Source organism: Thamnophis sirtalis, unplaced genomic scaffold (assembly GCF_051295495.1).
Source record: "Thamnophis sirtalis isolate CommonGarterSnake01/CBP01778 unplaced genomic scaffold, rThaSir2_p1.2 scaffold_1, whole genome shotgun sequence".
In the NCBI taxonomy this organism is placed as follows: domain Eukaryota; kingdom Metazoa; phylum Chordata; class Lepidosauria; order Squamata; family Natricidae; genus Thamnophis; species Thamnophis sirtalis.
In genome coordinates, this window is record NW_028261381.1 from 123,183,857 (window position 1) to 123,205,125 (window position 21,269).

A 21,269-nucleotide genomic window follows, 5' to 3' on the forward strand; every position below is an offset into this window, starting at 1 on the left:
CCTTTTCCTACTCTAACTCTGATGCAGAAGCAAAGTCAAACTTACACGCTAGGATTTTTAGGTAATATTAGTTGCACACAGATCTTTAGCAAATTTGAATTTTTATGGGCTTGTTTTGTCAACATTAAATTTAAGGTTAGGCTTAATATATGGTATTATTTTGATCAGGTAGCCCTAGTTTCAATTTGGGAAGGTAAGTTCCTTTCTGTACTAAAATTGACAGCATATATTCCAAAGCATTCAGAGAAATATACCAGCTATGATGGTGACAACATTTTAAAAGAAAGCTGGGAACATAGTATTTTCAAATGAAATTTATCTTTTTTTCAATTATTACATTACCCTGTAGAAGATAATAAAAGAAACTCTCTGTGGTTTACACAATTAGTGAACATTTTAACTTTTTTGCTTAATTCTCTCTCTGACATTTCATGTTCCATTTATATCCATATTAATTGTATAGAAGTTTTTACTGGTAAGATTTTCATTACTCTACCATCTAAAAAAACCCTTTTGTATTTCTTAATAAGTTCTGGAATGAGGTTAGCAGTCACCTTCATATTAATTGTAGGAGAGTATATGTATGCATAGCATGTATGTCTGTGTGTGTACACACAAATATATTTACCCACACCCACGTACACATATATATTAGATAGAAAATAGCTAATACAATGACATCAGATATGGCTATATTTATACTGTGCTTATATATTAATGTCTGCAGCAGATGCCTATTTATAAATCATTCATCAAATTAATAATAATTTTAATAATTAATTTTAGTAATTTTATATGGCATTTATGATTAGGAGATTTACAGTTAGAAAAGATGCTCTCTGTTAAAATATTTGGAACTGAAATGGTGTGATAGAATAATACCATTATATTCTATAATAAATATAGCATTATTCATTGAGTGAAAATGGGATTAAGAAAAGTAAAAAAAGGACTTTCAATATTATTAAGATTGAAGCTCTAACATTAAAACTTTTCAGTAGTTTATTTTGCTGTATTTCCATTTTGTCTTATAAATAAAATGCTTGCTGGTACTATGATATAATTCTCTTTCTGAATGTAAGCAAGTTGAAGTGATAACTGTGTTATGAAATAAGTTAACAGAAAATGTTGACTCTAAAATATGTGTATTGTTATTAAGATGGCTCAAAACATGTCTCTTAAATCATGTATCTATACATCTTCAATTGATTTTTCCATTGGCAAAGAATATGGATTCTGAAATATGATTTATTTATTATTTCAATTTTAAGGCTGGCCAATTCCAGTGCAAATCTCTGGGCAGTTTACAATTTAAAAAAATTAAAAAGAAAACAACACATATCAAGAAAAAAGAATACAGCTGAGTAGAAAACAGAATCAAAACCAAATATTTCAACTACCATCATAACTGAAGGCCTGGGAGTCATCCAGCTGAATTCAATCTAACAAGAACTTGGATCAAATTCCTGTGAGCTTCTCATCTCATCATATTTCAGGAATAAACTAGACTTGAGTTTTTATAGGAAAATACTCTTGAATCATGGGAAATATATGGTATTCCAAATTGGAAACAAACTAGTAATGTATAGTAGCTATTAAATTGTGATCCCACCTTCAACTAACACGGTAAACAAATAACACCATCAATGATTTCAATTATTCATAACAATCTATACATGCTCTGTATTATGCAAGTTTCGCAAAATTAAATATTGTATAAACATATTTCACAAATATAAAACATGTTTTATCAGGTTTAATGGCCTATGCTACTGACTTTTTGAATATATTGAATTTGGTACATGTTTCAGACCGTATAAAATCCCTTCCAGCTTCAAAGCATTATGTGATATTGCTGGTAACATATAATGGGGAAGTACGTACAGCTCACCTGACCAGTATATACTTTATAGATGTTTAGTTCTAGTTCTAGTTATTTGCCCTAGTTATAGGGCAAATATAATTCTTGAATAATTGCTCCAGGTAGGTACTAGTCATAACTCTTACTATGTACTGATCTTTAGTGCTACTTCCATCACTAGATTTTAGGCTTTTCAGGATGTTATCATTTTCCAAATATGTATGATATCTTTTAATTCATTCATTGATTGTTCAAAGTTGCAATGGTACCAAACAACGTGATTTGCAGCTTCCCTATGATCCTGTGATCACTATTTGTGACCTTTGTGACAAAGTCACAGTTGAAGCTGGCAGGAGGTTGTAAACAATGATCTCATGATATTTGCTTAATAATCTTGTGAGAGCTGCCTAATGATGTCAGCTAGGACTGCTGTTATAAGTTGCTACAATCATGTGAGGTTATGTTTTACAACCTCGTTGCAGCTCCCAATTACTGTCATTAAGTAAGAACTGGAACAAACTGAAGTACTGATAAATTTGGAGAATTATGGATTGGTTTCAATTCAGAAAGCTTAGGATTTGTATTATTTATATGCTTGGGAGAGAATATAAATAATATGCTTAGGAACCCTTATGACAGTGGTTAGAGTGCAGAATTGCAGGTAAACTCTGCCAGAGCCTGGAGTTCAATCCTGATTGGGCTCAATGTTGACAAAGACTTACATTTTTCCAAGGTTGGTAAAATGAGAATCCAGATTGTTGGGGGTTTGTTAGATACCAGAAACATTGGTAATGGTTTACACCAAGGTCCTCTGTTCCGGTGGGAACAGAGATTCAATCTGATTGGTTGAAGGGTCTGACAGCTCCCTATAAAAGGGCTGCTGTCAGACTGAACCTTCGCTGGATTGTACATAGTTTACTTGTGCTAATAAAGAGTTGTTTGTTACTCTGAAGCCTGAGTGTGCCTTCATCACCCGATCCAACATGGGCAATATGTAAATCTACTAAAGAGTGCTGTGTATGCACTAAGAGGCGATATATAAATCTAAGTGCTATTGCTATTGTTTTGCTACAGTATTATGTTTTATAATTATGTATTATGTTTACCGTAAATAGAAAGCCATCATATTCCTTCATATGTTAATATTTTAAAAACTCAGGAGAGAGGCTTTTTATCATTTATACATTTCTAGTGTTTTAACACTATAGGATGGTGCTTTGACAGCAAGGAAAAGTCAAAACATTAATAAAATGTGTGCATGTACTTCAAACATTTAAACTTCAGCAGCTAATACTTTTTTCCTGCATAGCTTAAAGATCAGAGATTGGCTCCCCTTTCATGCTTGGTTTCCTGATGAAATACTAGTAGTTTTATTTAGCTTGGGGAAGAGAAAATCAAGGATAAGAAATTAATTCTAGACTTAGGGTATCAATTAATGTGAAAATATGCTTAAATTTTAGAGATAAATTAATTCTTATATAACTATATCATATTCCCTTAAACATCGTATCTATACATCTTTTTTTCTAAAACTATAATTATCACAAGTAGAACTTTACATACTTGTAGCACATATAACTACAAAATGCCATCCAGATAAATTAGGAAAGAAATATAGATTTATGATAGATAACATGCTGGATAGTTGGCTTGTTATGCTATAGTAATTATATAGTTTTTGAAGATAAGTTCTATGTAGTAAGAATCCAGGGGAATACTGTGATTTTTAACTACTTTTCCCACAAGCTATTTATATGAGAAGCCACTTATTAAGTCATCCTCTTTTGTGGTTGGTATGTGCAGTAGGAAGTTTTGAGAAGAAATGCCTTTCCAAAATAAAAACTTCCTTGCTACCATAGATTTTGCTTACCCAGTAAGGTTAAGCATAATTGGCATGTTTTAATCAGTAATCAAACATTTCATTTTTGGGAGTCAGAAAGCATAGGTCCTTTTCCTTCTCTGGAGTGATATTCTTCAGAGATTTGTGTCTCCCTCACCCAATTAATGTTTCAGAAGGCCTTAAAAATCTGTCTCTTCTCACATATGTAGAGTATTTGTGGAGTCCTGTAGTTGATCTTTTGATAGAGGGAGTGGGTTTGGATGCACAGGACTTTCTTGTAACTTTTCTTGATTTTTTAGAAAATATTTTACTTGATGTAAACCACCCAGCCTAATTTTAAAGTTAGGCACTTACAAATTTCAGGATAAATAAATAAACAACAAACTGCTAGAGGCATGTAGTAGAAATTGTTGGCATGGGGAGCCTACTTACTAAGGGAATATACATCTAACAGAATGCTACAGTATTCTTTTTTATAACTGACTTGGGCTTTCATCCACTGATTTAGATTTTTCTAAGGAGATGTAAAATCAATAATTATGGGTGTCTGTCTTACAAAAATTGTGGGATCAGAGTCATTCTTGGAAATAATAGTATGGGAACCGGTACATTACTTTGCAACATGATCTCCCATCTCTTTTTAAATTAATGTTTAAAAATACAAGTAAAAAGTCATATGGCTGCGTAATGGAAATAGAGATAGTCCTCAACTTATTATCATAATGGCACCCGGAAAAGCCATTAATTAATTCATTAATTTTCATGACCATCATAAATCACGTGACCAACTCATTTTTTTTCTCCAATCATTAAGCTAACACCATGGCCATAAAGCAAATCCATTCATTCCTGTTGGCTTTTGTGCTAGACAGACATCAGCAAAAATTGTCACAAATCATGAACACATGACTGGAATGAGGCAGTTGGCTGTAAAAGTGAACCAGTTGCTAAGCATATGAAACGTGACCATGTGACTGCAGGGACAGGGGGCTACCATTAGAACTCTGGAACTGGATTGTAGATAACTGTTGGGAAGGGTTCATTGTAACTTTCAACAATCACTAAGCAACTAGACATTAAACAATCCTTTAATCCTTTGCACATAAATATCCCCAGGGAACATATTGGGGCACCTATACTTAAAGTGACCTCTTGGAAGCAGCATTTTGGGATTGAACAGACAATAATTGGTAGGCAATTACATTCTCAGTTGTGTTAGCTGTTTTTGTAATAATAGTGTTATAAAATATGGTGTCTTTTCTTAGAATGGTGTCTTTTCTTAGGTAGAATAAAAAGCCTTTTTTTTTTACTCTGAAATAAAATCTGCTCTGGGTTTTTTGGGGGGCGGGGGGGGGGACTCAGCCAAAACAGGAATCACAAAAAAATTACTGCTGTTCCACCAAATTAGATTTTTGGATATATTTTTAATTGGAGTCCATAAGTCAAATTCTTGGTGGTTTTTTTTTTTTTAAGATGAACAATACAAATTGCAGATACTTTGTAGAGAGAGCTCAGTTCAAAAGAAGTGTTTATACACAGATGAGGTTGCTAACAAATAACATGTCATATGATAATGAGACTGGTTTTTTTTCTTCAGTAATTTCACATTTGCAAACTACACTGCTGGGAAAGTAAGTGAAGTATTTATCTATTCTATTTTTACACTGACAAATCTATGTAAATGACCAGGGTGCCTAACAGAAACAAAGCAAGTATATGTAAAAAAAGAAGCCTCCGCTCTAAATCAGCTATACAGCACCTTCAAAGACAATATATTACCCTTGTTCAGAAATGCTCATTTCCACATGAGTATTCTTTTTAATGGAGAAGACTTCAATTTATGTTTAAGAACAAATAAACTGTAGTACTTTGACAGCCGTTCACACTTAATTCTTTGCGTTAAACCAACAGCATTCTTTTTAACAAACATCCATTGTTATGACAATGTCTCAGGCAGAATTTATGAGAAATGAAATTATGTTACCAAGGAGATAGCATTTACTATAATGGAGAGTAGATCCTAGAAAATGGCCCCTTTTACAGCAGCTCAGAACAGAGCCACAAAAGCAATTGATTGGTCTTGGCATTTAGTCTTATATCAGCTGTGTCATCCATTGCTTCAGGAGTGAGAACACTAATCTAAAGTGACATTTCTGTTCTGGCGGGCATTTCTGCCCTGATGAAAGCAATTACTTCATTCTTAAATGATAATTTGCAGGAGTTTCAACCACTTTAATTGATAACTTTTTGTTCTGAGAAGTTCAATTGTGAAGTGATTAGCTGATTTTGTAAATAGAAATTTAAGGTGTGAAATGTACAATTTGCCCCAGATGAAACTTCTACTTAACTAAGGTAGTTTTATAGGGAGAGCAGGCAGTTCTCTGCTGTTTTTAAGCTGCCAACTGAATGGTTGAGAGAGCAGGAAAAAGGATATAGTACTATTTGTATTCTAGATGAACAATTATTATTTGTGATACAGTTGATAACAATTTATTTAAGTGATGCTTGGATCAAGAATACAGCAATGCAAAAAAGTCTGTATACAAATAAGAATGTATTGCTAAGATCTGTCATGTTTCTTTTTTTCCAGAAAGAACTCTACATTCCTTTGAGTATTAACATCTCAAATATAAACTTTAAAGATTTCCAAAATCTTCTTGCTATGCGTGCATATTTGACACAGTTTTTTTTCTTTATAGATGTAATGGTATCCGGTTTTGCATTTAATGTGTCAAATAGGAAATATAAAGTAAAAATGAAGGTCAAACTGATTTAGCACATCAAACAGTTTTTGTCAGGCAAGCTTAATATATCGTGAGTTTGTGGAACAAATGAAATTTTGCTGCTGTGTTACACTTTGCTTCCAAACAACCATTACAACTGGTTTTATATATTGTGTGATCATCAGAGCATCAAACAGTGCATCTCTACTGACGTGTTGCAGTGATGATCTACAGCAGCAATCTGCCATTTATATAAGGACAAAATGTGCATCTATATTTAGTTGTGAAATTGGCCTATTATACTCTTGATGTTTACAGAGGCTAACATAAATTAATGATGACAGCTATGAGTAGTGCATTAGTTAAGCAGCAGAGTTTTTACCTTGAACTTGAAGGTTCCAAGTTTAACTTCCAGCATATATTCTAGACAGCTTTATTTGCACATTAAGGCATTTTTCTTGGACAGGTTTAAAGAAATTCTGCTCTGCTATAAATAACAGCATTTACTGTTTGTTTACATATTTACCTAAATTTTGCATGTTGTCAAAAGTGATATAGTATGGGAAAAATATTCATTCATACCCATTCAAAACATTTACTGAGGCATAGGACACATTATGTTTTGTCCATTAACTACCCTGAAATGTTTGGTAGAGCAACATAGTTTGTCAGATTTTATTTTATTTCTTGTTGCTTTAAACTGCTAACCCACAAATGTTGTCATGCCGTTCATGTCAAAAGTGGTATAGGTTCTGTAGCAACCATAGATTCCACTGTTAACTCTGACCGGAGATCTGACAACTAAGCAGGTGTTCAAAGGAATGCAAGTTAAAATGATGAAATCTTTGATGAATTTTTAATGGCTGAATTTTTAATATAGACCTTCTTTCAGTCTGCATTCCACATTAATTGATAACTAGTACAGCTCTGCAGTGCTAGATTCTTCTAAGCAAACAAATCTCTGGTCTAGCTATCTGTCTATCTACCTACCTACTTACCTACCTACCAACTATCATTGGTTTCTCCTCAGGTCTTAGTTATTCCTTCTTTGTAAAAGAATTATGAAAGGTTTTGACTTCCTTCTCTTCAAGAAACAGGATTTATTTTCTTATGCCGAAAAGTCATATTTATTAAAGAGAAATATTGCATCAATATGTGAGCTCTTGTATCCAAATCTTTTTCCCAGTCAGAAATCTAGAGGAATGTCAATATTAGTAAGTGGTATGAAAACTAACAATAGACATAAACTCTGGATGGATGGATGGATAGAGAGATAAAGAGAATATGGCATTAGATTTCTTTATAACTTTGAAGAGCCAGAAATTTCAGAAAGTGTCACGCATTTGTCAGTTGTGTGGTGTGTTTTTTTCTTTTTCATTTTTAAGTGAAAGACAGATGCAGAATCTTCATACAGATCTGTGATGGTGGTAGTATATGGTTCATGTGTCCTGTTCTCAGATGCTGTGCTTGTGGGAGTAACTTTAATGACAAACAATAGCTTTGTGCAAAGCTTTGAATGTATGTTTTGCTTTGATGAGGCATTAAGATTAATGCAAAGTACCCTCTGTTGGGGAGGATGTTTCTGTCCAATGACCGCATTCTCAGTCTCAAAGAAATTGTCAGGAAGGTGCTGCCCATACGCAAGGCGTCCCTTCCTCTTCTCTCACAAGTCTTGAGCAAGATGGTGTCTTGCTTCGGGGTTGTTCCGTAGGCCAGGTTCCACAGCAGGGCCTTTCAATGGTTCATGCTTCCCCATCAAAAGGCCGACAGTAGCTGCTCCCTCTCTGGGTTCCCCTATCCCAGTCAGGCCTTATAGTCCCTCAAATGGTGGCAATCCCCGGCAATTTTGCAAGGGACCTTGTTCAGGGATCCGGACCATCTCACACTTACAATGGACGCACGTGTGACGGGGTGGGGAGCACATATGCAGGACCTAATGGCTCAGGATCAGTAGTCCTTCGAAGAGAGCCAAAACAGCATAAATTGGCTAGAGTTACGGGCAATTCGCTTCTCCCTCAAACAATTCCAACACAGTGTTCAGGACCACCACATATTAGTCCTAACAGACAATACCACAACCAAGGCACACATAAACAGGCAGTGGGGAACATGTTCTGATGCAAGAGTCCAACCCGTTGTGCCGTTGGGAGGAATCTTACCTGTCATCTCTCAGGGCAGAGCACATCTCAGGGGCCTCCAACATCCAGGCAGATTGGCTGAGCCGGACCAGGATAGATCAGGTGGAGTGGAGTGTCCATTCGAACCTCTTCCATCTACTGACACTACGATTCGGTCTCCCAGTCCTAGACCTGATTGCGATGGCAGAGAACAACCAAGTACCCAGGTATTACTCGCAGTTCATGGATCCCATGGCAGAAGGAGTAGACACCCTCAGGTGCCATTGGCCCAAAGCTCTCCTGTATGCATTTCCGTCCCTTCCCCTCATTGAGAGAGTAATTCAGAAAATGTTGGAGCAGGAGGCAGAACTATTGCTTCTAGCACCGAATTGGCCACGCTGGCCTTGGTATGCCAACCTACTGACTCTGTCAATCTCCACTCCATGGCACATTCCACGGTCTCTCTCTACACCAAGGGTCAGTGTGTCATCCTGACCCTCAGTGGCTACAATTAACCACATGGTGATTGAGCGGCAAGCCTTAACAGCCAATAACATCTCCCTCAACGTCATTGCTGCCATTTAGGTATCATGCAGAAGCTCTACTAACCACATTTACAATGCCACTTGGTGGGCATTCGCGCTGTGGTGTACCAACAAGACTATTGATCCACTTAAAGTGTCCATTCCACAGATATTGGACTTCTTACAGAGGAGGCTTGATCAGGATCTTACCCCCAATACGTTATGCCGAGAGGTGGCTGCTTTGGCTTCTGTCCTAGACGGTCTTGCCTCCAACCATCTACCTTCTCATCCCTTGATCCGGATATTTTTCCATGGAGCATCCAACCTGCATCCCCCTGCCATCCATAGGTATCCGACTTGGGACTTGCCTCGTGTCCTAGAGGCTCTGACTTCTTCGCCCTTTGAACCTATGAGATCCACTTCTTTGAAACTGTTGTCCTTCAAGACGTTGTTTTTGGTGGCTATAACATCTGCCAGACGTATTTCTAATTTGGCTGCCCTTTCAGTCAGGCATGATTTATGCATGTTCCATCCAGACCAAGTCATTTTAAGACTGGACCCGACATTCATATTGAAGGTAAATAGCTGCTTCCACAGAGGTCAAGAATTAACCTTGCCTGATTTCTGCCCATCTCCTCATCATTAGAGGGAGCGTAAGTGGCACTCCTGACGTATGACGTGCCCTCAAGATCTACATCGACCGCATCGCTTTGTTCTGCCACTTGGAAGCTCTCTTCATATCCTTTTGCTGGGCCCCCTTGGGTAACAAGGCTTCGTTGTCGAGTCTGGGGCGGTGGATCAGAGCCTGTATTAAACTGTTTTATGAACTTCAGTCCTTGCAGGTCTAAACATTATAGCTCATTCTACATGTAGTACTGTGACAACTGCTGCTTGGTCCATGCAAGCCACATTGGAAGAAATCTGCCGGGCAGTCACATGGGCCTCCCACGGTTTTCATATGTCATTACAACTTAGACATATATGTGTCAGCTAATGCAGCTTTTGGGCGCAGGGTACTGCAACAAGTGCTTGTGCCTTAATGGACTTTCTTTAGTATCGCCACCCTAGTGGACAGCCCAGTCTTTAGTATGTCCCAGTCTGGCTGCTGTCTCCATGATCCAGGAGAATGGGTGTTGGTTCTTACCTGATACCCTGGGGTGTGTCACACAATTCAGAACCTTTTTTGTGCGAGGAGAGAGAGAGAGAGAAACAGAGGATAGGGACTTTACACATGTATGTTTTTGCTCACAATTCTCACTTGAGTCTACAGTTTTCCTTCGTCTGAACTGGGAAGGAGCCACAAGGGCCCGATGATATCATAAGTGTAAACTCAGTCCAATTGGTTACTGGATGGAGTAAATCCAGTCTGGCTGCTGTCTCCACTTCAACAGAGAATGAGCGTATCAGATAAGAACCAACACCCATTCACCTTGCTTTGCTTTTCCTTGCTTTTTATGCCTTACATGGAAATTTTACTTACCAGTAGCAAAAGAGGATACCGTGCATGTGGGAAAGCTACTTACATCTTGCAAAACTTTTGGACAAGTCTTCAGAGTTATGTGAAACACTTTGATAAAGAAAAATTCTGTGGTCTTTGGATGTGTCACATTCCATAAACTCTCTGACCCTAAACATTTATTTGAGCCAAGTCCCATTACTTTGGAAATAACCAGAGAGAAGGGAGCAACCCACATATCCCTTCCCTGATTTTTCTCTTCCTTTTTTTGATTCAATTTCTCTGTTTATGTGTGTTCCTCTATACAAAAGATTGGGAAGCAGCCAAGACCAAGATGATTAGTGCTGTAAAAGAAAACACACACCACGGGGGCTACTCTTGCAATTGTCTTACCTGAAAGTTAGAGGACAAGGAGAAGTAGTGGGTCTGGCTGCTGTCATCAGCTTTCTATGCCTGCTAATAGCAGCTAATGCAAATGGATACTAGATTAATGTAGAAGCTGTGTCATTCCCCCTGCCTTATGCCATTATATCATAGTCTGAACAACCTTTCAGCCTCTAGGGCCCTATTTTATGGTTATAGTCCTCCAAGCCAATCACTATTTATTACAAGTACAGTGCTGCCACTACAAAAGACTTTTGGTAAGATGTGTGTAATGAGGTAGGGTGATACTTCTCATTTCAAGAATAAAAGTAAAGAAATGTTGAATGTTTTCTGAAGTGAAGAAGCAGCAGTCTGAAATAAAACATTAAATAGAATATTAAAAAGGCAGTGTTAGCACAATTGTTGTAATGCAAAAATTGTAGCATAACAATTGTAACGAGCATAGCAGCTGTAATGATATGCAAGAGTCTGCTTTAAAAAATGAGTTTCCTAAAGGGTGAAATTGAGTTAAAATTGGTTTGGTTATATATGGGAACATAATCATTTGCAGGGGGGCAAATGTCATGACATACTCATTTGCATCAGATGTTGGGATGTAGGCAGGTAAGCATGGCACATATGCAATGACGTTGCCATTGTCATTTTGGCATAACTGCAACTTGCTGAAGACTGGGCTGGGAAAATGTAAAGGCTATGGAACACTTGGGAATAAAGCCTGTTAAATTCAGTGGCTCTTGCTTCAGACATGGTTAAAACTGATCTACTTATAAAATGAGAGTCCAGTCTAACATGCACCAAGTAAGCTATACATATTTCCTACTTAGAGTAGTGCAGGTGACTGTTTTATAGAAAAGGGGAACTGTTAAAAGAGATGATGACTTTATCTATTTAAACTTGCCTAGTTCTCACAATTGTATAGACAAAAGATGATTCCATCTATTAGGACTGGTAATTGTATTGGAGGTTATTTTTAATTTGTTCATAAGTAAGAGTTCGAATTAAATAGTGAGTTGACCAACATCATTTGATGATATCAAATTATTATGAATTATTCAAACAAACAAAAAAGATAATGAAGATTTCTCGCAGCTACAGAAATGGACTTAAAATAATAACATAGTTCAGCAATAACAAATTTAAAGTGACATAAAGTGACAGGCATAAGACATAATAATTTTTTTTAATTCAAATATACTGAAATGGGATCTGGGCAGGTTATGATTAATGAGAAAGGAGTCTTCCCAGAAAATCAGAAAAAAATCTCTGTACCTTTTCTGACTAGCAAATTTTATTAAGACATAAAGTAAAGTTTATGATCTTTTGCCACCGTGTCACTAACATGACTATTTTCCTAAAATGGGATTTGGGCAGGATGATGAGAGAGCTCAATGAAAATCTATTGTGCAACCACATTAAGAATATTGCTTATAGTTCAAAAAATGATACCTGTAAAATTGGGAAACACAGAAAGGAAAAAGTATTAAGAGAAAGCAGGTAGAACATGGTAAGGATATATAAACCTATGTATGATGTAGTACAGATAAAAGAAAATATTTCTTCATAGAAAGTGTATTTAACATTTGTAATTTGTTATTTTATTATTTGGAATAATTTTAAAAGGTGATGACATTAATTCATGGTCTATGGAATTATTAATTATAATGATTACATATAGCTTCCAGGTTTCTAATACAAGTTGCTGGAGTTAATAAGTGTTGCCTAGAGTCTTCCTTGTGGGCCTTCCATTGGCTACTTCTGGGAGAAACATAGAACTACCAACATCACTGAAAAAAGTAACATGACTATTTTTCACACTTACAACTGTTATAGCATCCCCATGATTACATGATTTATATTCGGATGCTTGACAATTGACTTACATTTATGAAGGTTGCAGTGTCCTGGAGTCATGTGATTGCCTTTTGTGACATTCTGATAAGCAAAATCAGTGGGGAAACCAGATTCCCTTCATAACCATGTTACTAATGAAACAACTTTGTGTTTCATTTACAAACGCAGCAAGAAAAGTAGTAAAATGGGGCAAAACTCATTTAACAAATTTCTCAATTAACAACTCACATTTTGGGCTCAATTGTGATCGTACGTTAAAAATCTAGTTTCCTACTTCAGCCAGTATCGAGTTTAGCACAGCCTTTTGGGAGACATCCTTCAATAACAAGGATGTGATATCAAGAATGTTGCTCCTCTCATGTCCCTACACCATTTTAGTTTCTAGTCATAGAGCAAAAGTTTTGAATAGAAATGTGTTTTCAACCATTTCAACCCCAGTAAGGTGCTATTCATAATTGGTGTTCATGACATAGTCTGTTTGCTCTAGTCTTACTTGGGCCAGATTGTAATTCTTGGCGGGCCAGCCAAAACTGCTAAAAGTGATCTCAGCTATGGAAACTGTAAAGATAGTCCAGCAATATTTCTAAGCTTTTGCCTTTGTTGTTTCAGCCCGGGTCCAATCCTGCACATTTGTATTGCTACTTGAATCTTTTTATGTAGACACTTCAGAAAATTGCTCTCTGGGATTTAGTCTAGCACAGCTCATATAAAAATAAATGGATTACTAATGATGCTCATTATACATGAAACTTTCATATTCATTCTCCCTCCCTCCCTCCCTCCCTCCCTCCCTCCCCCCCCTCTCTCTCTCACACACACACCTATGGAGATTCTCAGTCATCCCGGTCATGGTTGCCCCAAAGGTGCTTTCTCAAAATGAAAGCTTCTTCAGTTCTGACTGAATGGTGGAGAATGGAAAAGTTTATCTTCCATTTAATCATCTGGTCATTAGCACTCTTTCTGATGTTAAAGCCACTTGGAGTTTTATCTGCATCCTCATGGTCACCTGAATAGTGTAAATGGTATTCTTGGAACTGATGAAAGGACTGTGTTGTAAACAGGAGATAGGTGGTGTCTAGTTCAGAGGCAGTATTCAGCAGTTCTGACCAGTTCTGGAGAACTGGTAGCAGAAATTTTGAGTAGTTTGGAGAACCAATAAATACTACCTCTGACTGGCCTTACACCCACCTATTCTCTGCCTCCCGAGTCCCAGCTGATTGGGAGAAAATGGAGATTTTGCAGTATCCTTCCCCTGAAATGCCCACTAAAGCAAGCCCACCAAGCCATGCCATGCTCACCAAGCCACACCCACAGAACTAATAGTAAAAAAAAATTGAATCCCACCACTGGCCCAGTTGCCTTTTGAAAAAGCAACTTTGGGACATATATGCCTATAGCTTAGGTATCTATATTTAAATAGTGCTTGTGGGGTATATTTGTACAGTAAGAAGGAATTCTGAAGAACAGCGGCTCTGTCAGAAAATACAGTACTAATGAATATCTTGCTATTTTTCTTCCCCCAGTTTACAAGCCTTGAGAAAGGAAAAATCCCGAGATGCTGCTCGTTCTCGAAGAGGAAAAGAAAATTTTGAATTCTATGAGTTGGCCAAATTGTTGCCACTCCCTGCTGCCATTACCAGCCAGCTTGACAAGGCATCTATCATCCGATTAACAATTAGCTATTTGAAGATGAGGGACTTTGCTAATCAAGGGGATCCTCCATGGAACCTGCGTATGGAAGGACCACCTCCCAACACGTCAGTGAAAGGTATGGGGTTTGCGTAGTGGTAATACATGGAATGTGGCAGCCAAACTGATCTCTGAATTGAAATGTTTACCATCCTTTCTTTTCTCCCTGCATATCAAATCCTTTAAAGGGATACAAATATGGAAATCTGAGGTCTGCATGAGAAAGACACCATGTGAAGGTGAAATAAACTCTTATTCTATTTATATTTTATTTTAACATGGACAACTAAGCACAACTAATGTTCTGGGAAAATGAGACGAGTTATGCATATTTATATAATTTAGGTCTTAGTCTAATTTTAAAACTGCTGAGACTGAGAAACGCTAATCCTGGTCTGATTCAATATTATGCAGTACATAGTTACTCAGGATAAGTCCTATTGAGTTCAATGGGGTTTACTCTGAGATAAGTTTGTAAAATTGGTTGGATCTTTAGTGTTTATAAAACTTGAAACAATTAACTCAAGTATGCTTAATTCTGTGTTGAATTATAGCTGTGAAACGGATTGCTTTGTATGATTATGAGAAATAAAATAGCCCTGCTATGTTTCCCCTCGTTTTTATTAAGAGGTAGTACTTTTTTCAGTGAAAGAAATGTAACCTTTTTGTTATAAGAGTAGTAGTTTGGTGATATATTTTTGTCCAGAGAATTAACACGGGTTATTCATTTTTCTGCCTGGCTAATGTTTTATTGTGAAATTAATTTCTTTAAAATTTAAGGCATTAACTTGAATATAAATACCATTTCACTCAACTCTGGTATTAGAAAGAGCTAACTGAATATAGGTCTAGCATGATGCTTACATTGAGTTACAAGAAACAAAGCATTCAAGCTGCAGTATTACTTCTATATCATTGTGTTTTTTACATTTTCTAATGAAATTTTTATATGTATTACAGCTGCTTAACTGTATATAAAAAAGTTTACTTGTTAACCAAAACAGGAATGAACATGTATTAAATGAGTTAAAATTACTTTCCTATATTCAACAGATGTTTGTATACAAGCCAATTTTTACCTGATTGTCTTCTTAGACAAAAAAGGTTTTGGTTTGGTTGCCCACCTACATTCTGTTATCAAAATTGGAAATAAACTCTGCAGAGTTTTGTAAAATGTGACTAAAGTGGATGTTGGGAGAATTTGGGAAATGTTTCTTATCTTGCTCTTTGAGTCATGCGAGATGATATTAAAATGTGTGAGCTTCAGCAATTATATTTATATTTATATTTAAGAATGAATTTGAAAGAAAAAATAAAAAAAAACTTTTTTACAAATAAAATGGATGAGCTTACCTTTAATACTGCATTTCTAAATACAGACGAAATTATTATTTTTTATTTTAATGATCAGGCTGTTAGGAAGGTATCTCTTAGAGCAGGGGTGTCAAACTCGTGGTCTGTGGGCTGGGTGCATCATCACACGCTGGCCCTGCTCCTGCCTGGTTTAGTGAACAGGACAAAAGTCCCGATATGTCACATGACGATGCTGTGATAATGGGAGTTTGACACCCCTGGCCTAGAGTTGTATTCATTTTCGAATAATAATTTTGACCATGATATTATAAGGTGTATCATAAATTATAGTTTTCTTCAACTGTATATACATGTATTGTATATACTTAATGGTGATTATATAGTCAACATTTGAAAGTTGACTTCAGCATAATGTTACTTCTCTCTACAGAGTGAGTTTTTAACTCTATAGGATGAACTCCTTAGGACCATTGCTTTCCCTATTTTGTCTACAGTGGAAAATTGCAAGGAAGAATCAATCACTTGTTTTTCTTTTCAATTAACTAGTATATCATTAAGCTTGAATTAAGCATTCTGATAAGTCTTAATTATGATTTATCTGAAGAAACAAGGATAATGTATCAGCTAGTTTGGAAAACAGAATAAAAAAACATATATTTTTCTTTATCTCCACTTCTCTTGAGTGTGTGTGCACATGTGCACTTGTATTTGCATGTGCTTATGTAATAAAGCAGAGTGCTTGAAACATAAAATGCTAAATTTTAAGTGCCACCATAATAGTCTAATAAGAAGAACTACTTTAATTTTATATAAAGAGGAAACATTTTATTGGTAATTTAGGAAACATAAAAATTATGTGCGGTAGCATATCCACTGATGCCATGTTCAATATATTGGTGTGAGCATGGAAAAAGTCCAATAAAATTTGAGCACATGCTCTTTCATTTGAAAAACCTGGTGCTAAAAAGAAATAATGAAATAATAATGTGAGTCATTCAACAAAAATATTTATTGGGATTTTGTGCCCCAATAACTATATTACCTGTTTATTTCAATTTTATGTTTAGGCAAAAGCTAGAGTTATTCCCTTTGAAGTGTAGGATAAAATAAGATTATAGGTCTGCTTTTATTAGAGGTGATTGGGTTTTTTCTTAAAAAACATGAAGAACATATCTACAGTAGGTATAACCTGATAGAGTGAGGAGAAGCAGCCAATATTGTTAACATTTGATATAATATGTATAGGACATCTAACAATCTATAAATCTAAAAAGAATGCAGTTTATACAGAACCCAATAATAATTTCAAAAAACTTTTTATTCCATTTACAATGGAGTTTACCTAGTTTTATGTTCTTCACCTACGCCATGGCAACTGGCATACTGAGAGCACAGTTGAACAGGTTGCCAGTACCTTATTTCAGCCAAAGCAACAGATGATCAGTAGCTAATTTTGCAAATATGCCATGCACTGAAACTAGCTACTTGTACAATCACCAAGGTTGTACAGGTAGTCCTTAGCTTAGGACTTACGACACAATTGAGCCCAAATTTTTGTTGCTAAGTAATACATTTGTTAAGTGAGTTTTGGCCCATTTTATGATCTTTCTTGCCACACTTATTAAGTAACTGCAGTTGTTAAATTAGTAATATAGCTGTTAGTGAATTTGGCTTTCCCATTGACTTTTCTTGTCAGAAGAGCTCAAAAGGTGATCACATGACCCCGGGACACTGGAACTGTTATAAATATGAGTCAGTTGCCGAGCATCTGAATTTTGATCACGAGATCATGGGAATGGTACAACAGTCTTAAGTGTGACATAAGGCCCTTTTTCAGTGACATTGTAACTTCAAAGGATCACTAAATGAACAGCTTTAAGTCGAGGACTACCTGTATCTACTGTTGTTTCTGGTTATACACCCATATTGCTTCACTCTCCACAATCTTTATTGGGCAAATTTAATGGAACTCAAGATTTGTTCAAGCCAGTCCAATTTCTGACTTTTGGGACACCAGCTGAATTTCCAATGGAATGTCCTTGATTGGTCTTTGTGCTCTGTTTAAAAAGATTTCATGTTTTTTCCGAAAATCCAGCAGCCCAGTACTAAACATGCCAAAAATGTTCTGTATTGCATGTTAACCTGGAAAACAATATTCTTTTAATCTCCCTGCTTTAGATTATAGAATTTCTTCCAATGGCATTCAGTTGGATCTCATTGAAGTGGGTTCGACTCTAGTCTGACAATTCCAAGGGTTTCCAATTATGTGCAGTAGTGCATAGGTGAATGGGTGGAGGGGGGAGAGTTTAAAACATCTGCATTAGTTTTATAGCCCAATTTGATGAACATACCTGGCTTTTGATTTACCTTAAGTATTCCAGTATTTAAAACAAATCTTCCTGCCACATTTGCTATCTTCTCAAGCCTGCTTTGGCTAAGCCAGTTAGAAACTTATGCTCCCTCCCCTTATTTGAACAGCCATTTATAATTTTATTACTGACTTAAGTGTTAAGTATTTGATCTGTGTTTTGGCTGCTGTGAAATTTTTTTATTAAGATGCCAAACTATTTATTGAGCAGAACTTCCAATACAAAAGTATGGGTAGATTTATTGTTTCAGATTCCATTGTTAAATTTACATCATGTTTCTAGAAAGCTTTGTACCAATTACTTGAGTTGAGGGATTGATAGTATTGGGGTGTTTTATTGTTTATTCATTGTACTGTGTTTTAATTGCATTTGCAAACTGCCAAGATTTGAGTAGTTTAAGGCAAGACAGAAATCAAGCTAATTAAAATTAAATCCCATCATTCTTTAATTTTAGAAGGTATTAGAATATCGATAAGTTAACCCATATATTTAATTTTAACTTTTAAAAAGAGTTTTTTTTCTGAAGTAGTCCAAATAACTTTAGCACTCATTAATGTAAATGGGAAGAGAAGGATGTTTTAACCACCTATGTGCACATCAAAGGGATTGAATGGAAACCTATTGACTAGTATGGATGCTGCCAGACCAAAACTGTCCTTCCCTATCCTTCCCTAAGTCTGCTAAAGTGGTTTTCATCACCTTCAGAGACTTGAATAGCATAATGAACTTAGACCTGTGAAGAAATGCCACTAAAGACAGCCCAACACTCCCAGCTGAGGCCCATCTTATCTTATGTCAGTGTCAGGACCAAAAACAGAAAATGTTCCGTATGTAGTATCCTTATATACTACATACACCCTTACTTGGGAGATTCTGCAGAGCTATGTTCCATATATTTCAAGAATGGAAGGGGGAAAGAAAATGCAAACAAAGCAACTTGGGATCTTTGAAGAAGTCCCAAAAGAAGAGATGCTGTTTTTGAAATATTTACTGAAAAACAAAAGTTGAGGTATATGTAATTATGCATGGTGTGGAAACATGTCCAGGTGAGGAAGATTTTATCTCTCCTGGATAAAATTAAATTATGGGAAATTCTGGGTATAAAAAAGAAACCACATACTACATGTAATTGAATTGCAGAACTTGATACCTCAGGATGTCCTGGCTGCCAGCATATTGTAGTTCCAAGTTATTTAAAAAAAATCATGCACGAGAGTTATACAGATAGACCTAGAGAGAAGAAGAGCATACAGAATAGGCAGTGGAGCAGAAGCAGATATTATCTAAAGATCACTTAAACATGGTGGAAATGCTGGATAGCATTTTAGTTATGAGAATGTGAGATGCTGAGCTGTTTTCTAGCATATGTTCTAATTTCTTCAGGGCATGTTTTGTGCTGGCAGTTATAGCAGGTAAATACTATTGCACTTTGCTCATGATCAACTATGTCAGTTGTTGTATCTTTTGTTGATTTAGAGCAGTGAGGTTGGCTACATTATTGGATGTGACAGCCTTTCTGTCCATTTTGGCTCTGAGATGTTACAGTACAGGTTCCCTCTCTATATTTCTTGTTGCTGCTTGTTTTGTAAACACTTTAGTGAGGGATTTTGAATTCAAATGATACAGCTGAATCAGAATTAAATAGAGATTTTAATACACTATAGTAATTGCATTTTATTATATGTTACATGTGATATCTGGGATCAACTCATCAGAATCAGTACATTTACCATCTGTCTGTCTGTCTGTCTCTTCTTCCCTCCATGAACCAGCAATTGGCATTAGTCATATGGGCTTCAGCAGCAATGGACATATGATTAGCTTTCAGATACTCCCAGAAGCTGCTAAACATTCCCCAGCTACCATCTCAATTTTATGGGTCATGACAGATAGCAGGACAGGAATAATACCTGACCTGCTTAAGTTTAAAGAGATCGTTGTACTGGCATGAGTTGTTGCAGGAAATTAGCTTGGTGAAACATTGCCGTCCCTAGACTAGGTTGTCACAGTGTATGGTAGATTTTGATTGATAGAAAATGCTGTCACTTTAGCAAATAACCATTCTGTTGAAGGTCTACTTGCCTGAGCAGTATAATATACAAATAATTCATTCAGGATCATATAACTTGTGAGTGTTCAGGTAATATGAATTGATTCCTTGCACATGCAGTTCTGGGTTGAAGAGATATTTGTGCAGGTGGAACTAGCTCTCTCTTTCATGGTTTACTGAAGTGAGAGAGGGAGGGAGAGGGAGGGAGAGACCAAGTGAGTGCAATAGCCATAGCATACTTCTCTGCATCTGTAGCTAGAAAAACAACACTTGAATATTGTGGTTGTTACATTAAACCTCAGTGCCTGCCTATGTAGTCATCTAGAGACAAATTTTACTTGTCCTGTACAGCCAGGAAATGGCTAATTAGAAGCCTGAATATTCCCATCTGAAAACTATTAGATGCCTATTTCACACTGTACAAGTTAGATATTTATTTTGTCAGAGATTTATTCTTACAGACATTTTCCCTACTTCAGTTTATGCAGCTTAGTTTAAATAATTTAGGTAATCAGAACAAAAATTAAAGTAATAATATTTCAATTTGTTGTAATAGACTTAATTTTAATTCTACCAGCATCTTTACTGTACATTAAAAAAGTCAATTAAGTAAATAGAAAAGTAAATTTTAAGTATTGTAGTCATTTGTGTAAAGCACAGTGGTTTCCATATTAGAAGGAATCTTGTAAACACATAATAACAGCTGTGCAACCAGTTATCAGTCAAGAGGAAATGAATTATTAATTTCCATTCAAAAGGAAAAGTGATTCCAATTCATCTTCAGATTTAAGTACAATAGGTATTACAATGAGAATACAAGTTTACGTTAACTATATCTTATTTTACAATTACACGGTGTGAAATTGGCATTTAATAGTTTTCTGTAGGGATCTAGTTTTAAGTTCAAATATTTGAACATAGTTCAGATTACTAATTAGTTACTGAGCTAGGAGTTGCATGCCAGAGAACTATTTGTTTAAAAAAGCTTTCTATCTAGATTTCTTCTTCCATCATATACTTGGTTAAACCACAAACTCTCATACATGTCTAATTAAAAATAAGTCATGTTGAATATAATAATATTTATTTTT

The 21,269-nt window shown here is 36.0% G+C and overlaps 1 protein-coding gene across 6 annotated transcripts in view; it reads left to right on the forward strand.

The window, feature by feature from the left end:
* The window catches only part of NPAS3 (neuronal PAS domain protein 3), a 723,511-nt gene that overhangs the window by 232,842 nt on the left and 469,400 nt on the right, over positions 1–21,269 (forward strand). For 4 of the 6 annotated variants that reach the window (XM_087723489.1, XM_087723456.1, XM_087723476.1 and 1 more), the window contains 2 exons: positions 14,280–14,524; positions 14,634–14,684. In XM_087723489.1, the coding sequence (XP_087579615.1) occupies positions 14,280–14,524; positions 14,634–14,684 (296 nt within the window). The remainder of the gene's footprint in view (positions 1–14,279; positions 14,525–14,633; positions 14,685–21,269) is intronic. The other 2 variants (XM_087723467.1, XM_087723482.1) reach the window with 1 other exon arrangement.